General features: G+C 37.8%; 1 protein-coding gene across 1 annotated transcript; it reads right to left on the reverse strand.

Moving 5' to 3' along the window:
- Positions 1-10,226: 10,226 nt before the first annotated feature.
- LOC149072999 (uncharacterized) lies at positions 10,227-11,749 on the reverse strand. Its single transcript, XM_089246664.1, has 6 exons — positions 11,550-11,749; positions 11,223-11,284; positions 10,997-11,101; positions 10,839-10,871; positions 10,537-10,572; positions 10,227-10,396 (listed from the first exon to the last, which is right to left on the reverse strand). Exons 1-6 carry the CDS (start codon positions 11,674-11,676, stop codon positions 10,328-10,330), a joined length of 432 nt encoding a protein of 143 aa, XP_089102790.1. The 5' UTR covers positions 11,677-11,749; the 3' UTR covers positions 10,227-10,327.
- Between the last annotated feature and the right edge of the window lie 1,483 nt (positions 11,750-13,232).

Here is a 13,232-nt window from a genome sequence, read left to right on the forward strand (position 1 = left end):
GTTTCGAATTTTTCTGTTGATTTACACTATTCACAACTCTGATTTTTTTTTTTTTCTTTTTTCTCAAGGATATTTCAGTGATTTTGGAGCAGGGTGTGTGGCAGCAGATTCACGGTGTTTTTTTGAGCACTGATCCTGAATCTGGTTTTATCAGATCGGCTCTAGTTCTTGAGTGAATGAAAGTTGAATTTCGATGGTAATACCATAAGCAAAACGCGTATCTATTGGGGGGGGGGGCGAAGCAAAATGCGATAATTCATGAAATCTTCGGAACTTCTATATGATATTGCATTCAATCAATCCGTTGAAAATTACCTGTGTGGTGTAGCAGTAGTAGGTAGGGCCTCCAAAACAAAATGGCTCGGGGATCCATGATGTTCTTAAGTCAGCCACCTCGTTGGGCAATTTGCCTGTTGTGGCGTTGTATTTGTATTTGACTAAATAATAGGAAAAACTACATTTTTTAAAAAAAAAATCGAGACGGAGGAAAAACGAGACTATTCCGGAAAATACGAGACAATGAAGGAGGTATGGCTACCCTATTCACAGTGACTAGCTCATTTTACTTATTATTTTTTTACATCATAAAAAATCTTATTTTTAAATCCCCCCTCTCCCAACACAGCGAGCTCTCGATCCACTCAGGCCATAAGCCAGCATGCAAATCACATTGGAACTGTACTATATGTGTGTGCGAATCATTTATAAACTTCATCATTTGATCATTTTTGTCGCACCACGGTCATTTTCTGCATACGAGGGCTATTTATTGCCGATTCCGAACGGCAGCCTTTTTTTATACTCACCGAGAGGTTGGTGCGCTAACCCCCTCGATGTGGGACTGCCTGCGGTAGCAATTTTTTTCTGTGGTCGTGTCACCGTTTCTGTTGTACCCCTGCGTCAGGGAAGTTTCTGACGAGAACGTACCGGGTATCGAACTCGCGACACCTCTAAACATCCTTTGGTACTTTTAGGCGAGTATCTTATCGACCTGGGCTGCCGGTAATGGTTTGTACCCCACCGTCGCCATAGTGGTGGTCGGCTGAAGTTGGTTTTCTGTGGTTCCCAACTTCAAGGCACAAATGTGAGCCGATCTCCCCGTTAAAAAGTCTCGCCACAGAGAGCAGCAGACCTACAAACAGCTCAAATGTAATTCAATCATAACACATCACTCACTTCCTTTCTGAAACATAGATGGCAGCACTGAAAAATCAAACACAACACTACATATGCACTCAGACTGTTAAGTACACACAGTTACACCTCCAGCACAACTCATTAGGTAGTAAATTGCCCATAGATGGCGATAGACCCGAGTTGTGCTCGGTTTGAAAGAAAGTATACAGGTGTCTGGTAATGATATAAATGTGATAATGTGTTGAATAAAATACGAAAGTGAATAAAAAAATTGGAAAGAAAAATTTTTACGTAAAAATTAGTGGCTGCAGACTACATTGAAGTATTGATACTGCACCGAAACCATCAGCAGGACAGACGCTGGGCTGGATAAACAACGTGGTTTGACGGGGTGATCGGCTGCTTCTTCGTAATCCGGTTTCCGCGTCGACTTTTGTAGCGCTAGTTTGTTTTTTGCGTTTGTGTTAGAAAAAGGATAATCTTTCCTTTCTGTAATTTTCTTTCCCCTCCTTCCCTTTCTTCATATTGTTCGTCACGGTAATTTTTTCGTTGTTTTTTTTGGTTATTTATTTAATCCTCGTTTTATCGTCGAGACGGCGGATTTGGTATGTAGTTCCAACTCTCTTATAGCTAACTTGAGTGATAACAATATCGACATGGAAATTAATAATGATGCCCCCTCTAATGGTTTTGCGAACCCTAATAGGGCTCTGCCTGTCAACACGTGGTCTTCAAATATTAGTGATGTAGATTTATTAGCCTGTGCGTGTAATGAAATTAAATGCTTCACTGTCAAGCTGTCGGGTGCTCAAGCTATTCCGAGATCTCGACCGAGGGACTTGAAAAAAAGCTTATTAAATTATTTTTCAGACACCTCCCAGATCTTAGACGTCCGTTTCACTCGTGGTAATGAACTCATAATTGCGACCTCTTCACAAAAAGCGGCGACCGAAGCCTTATCGATACCTAGGATCCTAGATATTCCAGTCAAAGCTATTTTGCTTACTGATAACATTACCTCGAAATTCCTCCTGCGGAATATTCCTACCTCTGAAACTCTTGCGGACTTGGCCGAGGAAATTCGCGAAAATAACATCACCCTTTTGAGTCTAAGAAGATTTGCAAGAAATGGTGAAGCGTCCACGTCAGTGCTTGCTACTATTTTGGGAGTGAATTTACCTTCAGTTCTCAAAATATGGTTCACCATACATAGACCGAACCTTTTCATTGACCGGCCATTTCAATGCTCCAGGTGCTTCAAATTGAATCATCGACAAGTCCATTGTCGGGCCTCTGGTCCAGTCTGTCGATCCTGTGGGGGTGCTCATAGCTCCTCAGATTGTTCAAATCCTAGATCATGTGTCAACTGTGCTGGTGATCATGATCCAATGGACAAATCATGTGTGTCGTATATCTTTGAATGTAAAGTGCTCGAATTTAAGGCAAATAATCATGTCACTCTTCAAGAGGCCAGGGTTGCGTGTCGTCCTAACCATCCTCAATCATATGCTAATAAAGCTAGTATGTCCACGATTCCTGTTGACTTGGCATCTTTGAAATTAGAAATTCACACTTTAATCCAGAGTGAGATCACAAAGATCAAAGAAGCTTTGTTGAATGAAATGTCAATTCAACTACAAGAAACAGTCTCGAACTGTTTGTCTGCTCTTATGCCTAATGTAATCAAGACTGTTATTGACTCTCTCCGTCCCACGGTGGACGACAGGACGTTGCCGAGAAAAAAAATAAATGATCCATCCTCTTCCTATTCCTCGAGTCTTCTGACAGGCGGAGCTCTAGGGGGTTTTTATCCTCCCAAAGGTAATACCTAATTAGTTTTCTTATTCATATGCATGCCACTTTTTTTTATTGCCTTTTGTTGTCAGAATTCCAAGCTGGTCCTGCCTTTATTTTTATTTTTCATGTCTTTAAGTCAAAGATTAAATATTTTGCAGTGGAACTGTCGTGGCATTCGTTCCAAATTTAATTTATTTCGTAATATTATTCATCAATTTGACATCATTTGCATCCAGGAAAGTTGGCTCAATTCTAATTACCAATCCTTTTTTATTCCGGGTTTCCATATATACCGTTCTGATAGAACATATTCTTCCGGTGGTGGTTTAATTACAGCTATCAGGTCTGATTTTTCATCTCAACTCATTTGGGCCACTAATGATGTATCTTTTGAAATTCTCTGTGTTAAAATTTTTATAAATAATCATCCATTATGCCTTGCAAATATTTACCGTCCTGATGGCCCTTTTGACATTTGATCCTTTGAACCACGTGATATCTTTGATGACTTGCGATTATATTATGTTGGGTGACTTTAATTCTAAAAATGTGAACTTTTGTGGCAATGTAAATTCTTCAGCTGGTATTGCCCTTCACAACTGGTATCTTCAAAATAATATTTGCTTCACCATTCCTACCTGCCCTACTTACTATAGTGCCAATACCAACTCATTTTTAGATTTTTGTTTCAGCTCCCCAAATGTTCATCGGACTCTAACCTGGTCTCCGACTGACAGTCTTCTGAACAGTGACCACCTTCCAGTCAAGCTTTCTATTCCGATAAACTGTAATACTTCATCAATGGTTCGTCATTCCCATTGGCCTTCAATTATCTCGGACTTGAAAAATATCCCATCGTCCGATAATTTTGACGACTTGTATACTTTTTTACGCTCTTCTATTTCAAAGCACACTTCGCTTAAACCTCGTAAAAAATTCCCTCGTATCAAAATGGATAGGGATGGTCGATCTCTTCTCATTGAAAAAAAACGTAACTTTCGAAAGTTCCGTTCTTCGCCATCTAATTCAAACTGGATCTTGTACAAACAGAGTGCTGCTAAATTTCGTCGTCATCTGCGTACTCTTCGTCTTAAACTTCTGGCTTTTGAAGTTAAGCCCCATTCTCCCCCTTCAGCTGTTTATTCTATTTTGAGGCGAAACCGGTATGTGGCTTCGAAATCTTTTGATTCTTCCCGACTAGTTTTTTCCATTGCTCACAGAGACTTCACGGGTCCAGAGGACCAGATTTCAATTCTAAAAAATTTTCATTTTCCAAACATTTCCCTCCCTCCTCCGAATCAATTCACTGGTCCCCACCATTGTTTTCAACAATGTCTAGATGCGGATTTCTCTTTTCAGGAACTTCGCAGAGCCATAAGATCCGGAAAATCTACTGCACCTGGTCCTGATCACATTCCTCTTCACGCTTTTAAATATCTCCCTGCTAAAGGCTTGGAATTTTTGCCCGCCTTCAATAGGATTTGGACTTCTGCCATAATTCCATACTCTTTCAAAGAGGGTAAAATTATTTTTATTCAAAAACCTGGCAAATCCCCATCGCATCCGAGTTCTTTTCGCCCTATCACATTGATCAATTCCATAAACAAAATTTTCGAACGCATTATTCTGTTTCGTCTTAATTGGATTTGCCTACGGTTCAAAATTTTTCCGCACTGTTTCTACGGCTTCCGTCCAAAAACCTCTGCCGAGGCCTGTCTCAGAGATATTGTTTCTTATACCTCAGATGCCTTCCGCCAATCTAAGACCTGTTATCTTCTTGCTTTTGATATCAATAAAGCATATGATTCAACCCAACACTCTTTTTTGTTACATAAACTGGCGAGAATGGGTTTGAATGGTCGCTTTTTACTTTGGTTATCTAATTATTTGGGTGGACGGGATCATTTCATTCACTGGCGTGGTTGCTCATCCAATAAGTTTTCACCTTGTTCAGGATTATTACAGGGCTCAACATTGTCTCCTACCTTATTTTCTCTCTTCACTCTTGATATTGTAACCTACTTACCGCCCGACATTAAACTTTTTGTGTATGCAGATGATATTTTCATCATGTATAAATCTAACTATGAAGCCTATATGGAAGCTCGTATGATGTCTGCAATTAATTGTATCTTTAGGTGGGCGGAGGACAGTGGTCTGTCCATCTCGCTTTCGAAATCTTGTTTTACGATTTTATCTCGGAATCCCACTTCATATGTTCCGAATTTCCAAATCAATGGAAATAGTATCCCGTTTGATCCTTACCTTAAAGTCCTAGGTATTTATTTAGACCGTTCTTTAATCTGGAAAAAACAAATTAATCATCTCAGATCTCGTTGCACTTTCACTCTCAATATTCGTCGTTCTCTTCATCATTTTTCCAGAAATATTCCTTGTTCTATTGTGAAACCTATTTTCATTAACATCATTTCAGCTCTTTTAGGATATGGTTCCATAGTATGGTTAAATGCAGCTAAAACTAACCGTTCGAAATTGGATACTATGTATCATTCTGCAATGAGAGCTACCTTGGGCCTACCACTTTCTACTAGAATACTCAAGATGCGTACCATTTTAGCACTCCCCACTCTGGAGGAAATTCTTCTTCTTAGAAATGGTATTGCATGTATTCAGGCTGCTGCTTCTCCTACTCAAGGCTGTGCTGATAACTTCAATTCAATTTTTTCACATATTGCTCCCAAACTGAAAATCAGACTTTCCCAATTTTTCAGTTTCCTTAATTTCTCGTTCTCCCAAACTCTCAGACCAATCTACTCTTTCTATCCTTGGATTTCGAACAAAATTTCGGTTGTCACTGATGACCTGGATTTTCAACAACATAGACATAAGAATATAATCAACATCCTCTTTCAAAATTTCTTGAAATCTTTAGACCGTTCAACGATCATCATCGCTACTGATGCGTCTAAAAATTCTAATGTTGTCTGCGGTGCTTTTTGTCCCTCTACGAATAGTATGAGAGCATGGTGGATTCACTCTCACTCCTCTATATTTACAGGAGAAGCTCTAGCTATCACTATGGGCTTGAGATCATTTATCCCCACCAGGGGCCAACCCGTGGTCCTTTTTTCGGATGCTAAATCAGTTCTTCATGCGATTAATGAATTCTCCAGTCACTCTCCCACAGTCATCCACCTCCTTTATTCCCAACTTCTAATGGTTTGTTCTTATACCTGCCATATCTCATTAATTTGGGTCCCTGCACATTCTGGGATAGATTTGAACGAGTCTATTGACAGCTATGTTCGTTCGCTTTCCTCCTCTCCCAGTCCTTACGTCACGCCGGCTCTTTATCCAGAGGACCTACGATCTATGTTACGACTCTCATTTCGTCAATATACATCTGATTCGCTTAATTCCACTATTCCTGACTTTCAAATTTTCTTCAACTGTTGTAATCAGATTTCTCATCTCTTCTCTAATTCAAAATTTGAACGCCTCTTTTACAAGTTAATCTGTGATAGAGCGCCTCTTAATGCTTACTTGTTTTTCATCAAAAAAGTTAACAGCCCTCTCTGTTCACACTGCCAACTTCCGGAAACTGCGACCCATTTTCTTTTCAACTGCTCCCGCTTCATGCGTCATCGCATTCCATCCTTTTTTGCGTCCTCTCCTCCCATTAAATCTTGGCCTACCTTCATGGCGTCCAACCTCCGTATATCGATTGGTCATTTCGAAAAATTCATTTCGTTAAGTAAAAGATTTATTTAACATTTCTTTCTGGTTTTGAGGTCCTTTCCAACCTAAACACACACTCATCCTGGGACTACATCTCATAACTCACAAAAGTGATCTAGCATCGTCCCCTAGATCTGAAGATTTTCTTTTTCATATCATCCCATTTCCATTCTTTTTGTTTTTGTAGTAATCTACTACTGTTGTTGTTTTGAATTTTCAATTTTCTTTATTTTATTACCTACCTCACATTTCTCTCTCCCAGCCAGGGAATGGTCTCTGCAGCCGATAGCCCTGCTTAATTCAACTGTAACTGTAACCATCAGCAGTTTTGAAATCAGCCGCCCTAATACACCCTTCAACCTGTTGCTCGTGAGCACCATGGTGCTCCATGAAGTATCCAGAGTGCTCGATATTTGTGTTCGATTTCGTGCTCGCGAGCACGTGATCAACGTTTCAATTAAAACACCTTATAAAAATTGCATTAAAAAGGATCAAAATCATCCTGATTTTTCATGCATTCGTATGCTAAACTTGCCGTAAGGGCAGTGCCGTCTTAAGGCATGGGCCCACCCGGGCACCTCAAGCGAAAAGGGGCCTCACAAAAATGAGATCTGGTTGAAATTTTCGAGAATTTATTTGCTAGGGCCTCTGAAAAATCAATTGGCCCGGAGGCCCATGATACTCTTAAGACGGCCCTGCGTAAGGGTGCTCTTCTTTTGATGGCGGGTACAGGCAGTGCTCGCGACTGGAAAAAGGTTGAAGACCTCTGCTTTTTATATAGTGTATCACATAAAAAGTAGCGATACCGAACACCTTCGGTGATTAGGTGATGATGCCCAATACCGATATTAAACGTCTTCGGAAGAACTGAAACGTGAGATGAGTTAAAATATATACTGAAGGATATTTCGAACAAAAAATAAAATAAGTGTTTTAGTGGGGTTTTCTAAATCCCCTCCTAAAAAATATTGTTATAGAGGGGCTCATCATAGTGAAGGATATCGTTATATCGAAAGAAGTTTAACATTACAGACTGTAGGTTGTTCCAAACAAGATTTGAAAAAATACGATTGTAGAGGGATTTATCGTTATATCGAGTATCGTTCTAGCGAGGTTTCACGGTATATGTATGTTTTGTGGCCTTTGTAAATAAATTGAGAATAAGGTTTTTTTTTTTTTGCGACATTGAAAACCGTTGTTTTGACACGCCCCCTCTGAAATGTTTCTCCTGTCATACAACCTCTATTAAGCGGTCACCTCCGCAGACGGTCACTTCTTTTTGCTGAATGCAGAGTGGCCGTCTCGGAGGAGTTTCACTATATTTTTTTTATTTCCCGAGATTTTTCGAGAAAGAGGTTTCACTGTATACAGCATCCATAGGCACCGGATCCAAGGGGGCCGAGACACTTTAAGCCCCCCCACTACCAATAGTAAAACCCAATGCAATGCACCATTCCTCCCCTCCTGCGTACGCGCTATGGTCACGTATATACGGGACGACCAGCAACTTTTATCCTCCCCTAATATTTTCTTCATGTCGGCGCCGCTGACAGCAGCCATCTCCAACCCGTTTCCCGTGAGCGCCATGGTGCTACCCGAAGCATCAAGAGTGCTCTATGCTCGTGTCCATTTCGTGCTCACGAGTAGCTACTTGATCATTGTTTCGATTGAACACCTTGCAGAAATTGCATTCGATAATTACAGTTAAAAATGCAGAGATTTAAGGCATACGTATATCGTGGCCGAAAGGAGTGCTCTTTGATGATGGGTATAGACAGTGCTCTCGACTCGAAAAGGTTGGTATACAGGGTGTCTTGTAAGTTCAAATTCGGGCTTTATCTCAACAACCGTTTGTCGTAGTGGTATGGTTTTCATTTAAAAAAATGCTCAAAATGTGTACCAGTTTCAAAAAAGAAAATATAGTGTCATAAAGTTAAAAAAAATTATAAATTTTTATTTATTCGCCCTGTCCCTAACTTCCAATTAGAAAGTTGGTGCCCTGCGGCTCCCGAAGCCAACAAAATAATTCCACGTTTCCAAGTGCAATATTCCCCGAGATATTTGAAAATTTGAAAAAACGGAGGAAAGTTGGGAAAAACAGCATAAATGAGGAAAAGAAGCGTTGTCCATTAGTTTATGCTGTTCTTTCCAAACTTTTCTCCGATTTTTGAATCGTATCTTCGCGACTATTGCACTTAAAAACGTTTTTTTTTTTTGCCTCAAGCGAGAAAGGACAACTACTTTTTAATTTAAAGTTAAGGAACAGAGAGAACGTATGAAAATTTAGATTTTTTTTTTATTTTATGACACACTGTATTTTCACTCTCAAAACTAGTACAGGGTGATTTCTGAATACATTTTGAGCATTTTTTAAACTAGAACCATACCTCTACGACGAACGGTCGATGAGAGATAAATGTCGAATTATATATACAGGACTTACAGGACACTCTGTATAATTCAGTATGGGTCTGTTAGACCTATAGCCCCTAGAACAGCGTTTCTCAACATCTCTGAACCCAAGGACCAGTAAAATGCCTGAAACAATTCGACGGGCAGCTTGCGTCCCGTATTACAGGACATTCCTGTACTTTTGGTTGTTCCGACTTTCTTTATGCATTTGTTACGTTTTTTTAACGATGCTGATTTGTAATATTTAATAAAATAGTGAATAAAACCATTTCCCAGAGTGCGTTTACCATTTTCGTAATATTGTATTATTATATAATTATGGCTATATAAATATTCATCTCACATGTTTGACAGGTTCGTTGATATTTCCGTAATTTTAAGAACAATTGTTGATTTGGCCAACTTGTGGCAACGTTTTGGGTGATAATTGCCGAGGTCCCGTACCGTGTCTTGCCATATTCAAGATCGTAGTTTCCTCCCCAAAGCAGAATGTTTAGCACTGTTCTGCGACGAGCCCTCAGCTGACTGGAAATGTTCTGCGGTAAAAATGTTCTGCGGTTTTTTTGCACTTTTTCTTAAAATTCTTCCAAATTGTTCTGCAGTAGCGCTAATTGTTCTGCGACGTCCGTCGCAGATTTTGGCACTTTCTACTTTGGGGGTTTTCCCAATAAAATATGGCGACCAGGTCTATTGAATTTTTCTTTTACGCGAAATATATTTTTGCTTACAGCGATCACTAATAGCCCTTTATTTCACACCCTTTGGCAATTGTAGCAGCAATTAGAAAATTTTTTCGTTAATTGCATTTATTGTCTACAGTTAGTGATATTGAGATTGCAATTTCTCCCATTTTCCACGATGAGGTACGCATCCAAGTATGAAAGTACATATAATTTTTATTCGAGAACCCCTTATGAATATTACCAATGTATCAATCACAACTGAATAATTTTTCATTCAGTTAGAATTAAATTATCAAGTCTACCTGCGGACCGTAGATTGAGAAACGCTGCCCTAGAATATAGCATCTTATACAGTCGCCTTAGTGAGACCCAACCCTATAACTCACGGGACATTTTCTCATCCGTGCACTGGAGGGTTAAAAATTAATTCTAAATTATGAGTATTTTGAAAGGTTTTTTTTTGCAAAAATGAAGTTTCGAAATGAAAACAAAAAGACATTGAATTTTCAAATCAATCTTTAATTTCCATTTTCATATATAATAATGTATTGCAAAGTATGCTGTCTTTTTAAATCTTCAGATCAGCTTGACATTTCCTTTTAGCAACACGAGCGTGAGCTTTTCTCGGTAGGACATCCATGTCTCTTTGCTATATTCATTGCACATGGCTAGAGATAAAAGATAAATCAAAAAAATGTTTATCAATTCATTTGCTAAAATTTTAATATAATTTAGATTAACGTTTTCAAAAATAAAATTTGATGCATAATTAAATGCCTTTCAAATAAAAAAATATTTAAACGCTTACCTCGAACTTATCGTCGTACCATTTATAATCAGCAAGCTAAAAGTAATTAGTAAATTAATTTATATTTACCCACTACTTATTTCGGTAATGACTACTAGTAAAATGAAATTTATATACATAATTTTTTACAAAATCACGAATTTACCAGGCACAGCGAATTTGGACGTGAAATTTTTATTTTTGAACTTTAAATCCTACGAGATATTAATTTGTTTTGGGATGGAAAAAAAAATTAAGTATTAATTAAGTATTTTTAGCGGATCAAGAACATATACGAGATAATAAATGATCTTATCACTTACGGGATCTGCATCTTTTTTCATACATTCATAAACCTGTTCAAAAAATAGATACGCATTGTTAACGAAATTTCTGATTCCCAATGTGTTCCGAAATTTCTCTAATAAAGCAGCTATCAAAAGAAGAATAAAAATCAATAATAAATTTGATTTGAATTTACCTCATCAAATCCTGATTTTTCGTTGCTGCAAAAGGACGTCAATGTATCTGCAATGGATTCTTTTTTACTAATTTTAGACGCGCAGGCTTTACCGAGTTCGATGAACTATAAAAAAAATGGTATGGCATCAATAATGAACATGTATATTCATCTTTTCTTTTTGTTGAGAAATCTGAATTATTATTTAATTATTTGATCAGCAAACCAATTAAGAAAAATAACTCACACTGTGCGGCATGAAGTCTTTACACTGGGCCATTTCCACCAAAAAGCTCGCTGTATTTGGGGCTGAAATCAAACGTACTGTTAAGGCGATTTCATGTTGCGTAACAAATAAGCAAATTTATAAATATGAAGTATTTAGTTATTCTATTTCAAAGAATGAATTTTAACTAAACTATTTTTAATACACAATACGTCTACGATACATGGATTATATGCAGAAAAAATTGCTTCGTAAATTACTAAATTATCAACGGAATTCGTTTGCGGCTATAATAATTTATTCGAAAATCAGAACTCGAAGACATTATATACAATGCAGGTTGCTTACGGCACATCATGCAATGATACATATTCTTCATTGGGGGATCGGATGGGAGTTGTTCTGCCCCGAAATTTTTAATCATAGCCAGCATTATGGGAACAATTACGAGTGCAAACATGCTGAAAGATTTCATATTGAAATAGGTGGTCGGTGAGAACTCGACTAAATTATATACGAATATCTAGAGAAGAGCGAGGATAAGTTGCTTGATGGGTGGAAGCACATCCTTATTTATAGCAAACTAAAGTAAAGGCCACGTCATTGGAATCTCTGAAGTACGTGGAAATCTAACGCAATTCACGAATGCTATTTAGAAATCATTAATGAATAGCTCATCAAGAAATACAATAAACAATTGTTGAATACGCACGTGGCCTGTCGTTTCCTAAGAAATCGTTGACGAAATTCCCCATAAACAATGCACATAGAATGTTGAAGCGTTGACAAATAACATTACGGGATTTAAAGTGACGTGTCATAAAGAAAAAATACAGGGTAATCCAAAAGTCAGTAACTCTGAGATTTTTATTTCCTACAATATTTAATGAAATTACTTGTTAAATGTAATGTCTGGGTCTTATGAATGTGATTCATGGTGAGAATTTTTTTCTACATCCCTCAGAATGGAAGTGGATGGTAGTTTAGCAGCGTAACACCACCTCAGTATAACAAGATACTGATGAATTTTCAAGATATTAGTTTTACATCAAAAGGATAGTCATAATTATCATTTCATTGGTAAATATTACAAAATGAAAATTTTCAAAAACTTTTAGGTTACGTATTTAAAAATATAATAAATTTAGTATTCATTCTGATTCCATTTCGTACGATTTTGAATCGATCAATACTGAACACAAAAAGAAAATATGTGAAATAAAATAATTGAATACAGAAAAGTATTCAGGATTACTCAATAAAAAATTTATAAACAAAATTCATTCATATTATATATTTCTTCTAACTATAATTTCCGTCATAAATCATGAAATTTCTGAAAACCTGTGACACTTCTGCTAAGAAAATACAGTGGAACTTTACAAGTACTGCGAATAGTAATATTTCAGTGGGGCTTCTCTCTGGTAATACAAGAGACACATTTTTGTGGTGTACACTTTACTAATACGTGGATATGTAACCGTTTGTCTTTTTTCTTCAGAAAAGGGCAAAAACAAAATGCTCTCCCCAAAAATGCATTATTGAACGAACCCACATCCTTTCACTTTCCGGGTGAATTCCGGTCGCCATCTGTTGTGAAAATTGAAAGAAATTGCGTTGATAAGGTGCGAGCAGGCGTCCTATCTGAGTTTTCGAATCTGGTAACCCTAGTTTTATTGAAACGTTGAAAAATTATCATAAAAGATGACACTGGAGAGATTTTTAATCTATTTTTAATACAGGGTGGGCAAAAAGTCTGTAGAAACTTTAAAAATGAATGAAAACCGGGAAAATAACCGAAATAAAAAACGGTTTGCAGGGTTAGCATCGCTAGGTCACGGGGATTTTTTTAAGACGGGGAAAAAAACTCGAAACATTGCCGATAGGTGGCGCTGGTACGAATGACTTCGGTGGAAATATGCAAATGAGACAGTTATAAGAACTTGCGCTCCTAATCCACAATCAGTTCACCGTTGTAAACCGAGTATGTGGACCTGCTGCACTCTGCCGTTGCTGGATTTGTGACTCGCA

Source organism: Pholcus phalangioides, unplaced genomic scaffold, assembly GCF_987345545.1.
Source record: "Pholcus phalangioides strain wild (caught in Gottingen) unplaced genomic scaffold, Ppha-v1.0 ptg000017l_1, whole genome shotgun sequence".
Classification (NCBI taxonomy): domain Eukaryota; kingdom Metazoa; phylum Arthropoda; class Arachnida; order Araneae; family Pholcidae; genus Pholcus; species Pholcus phalangioides.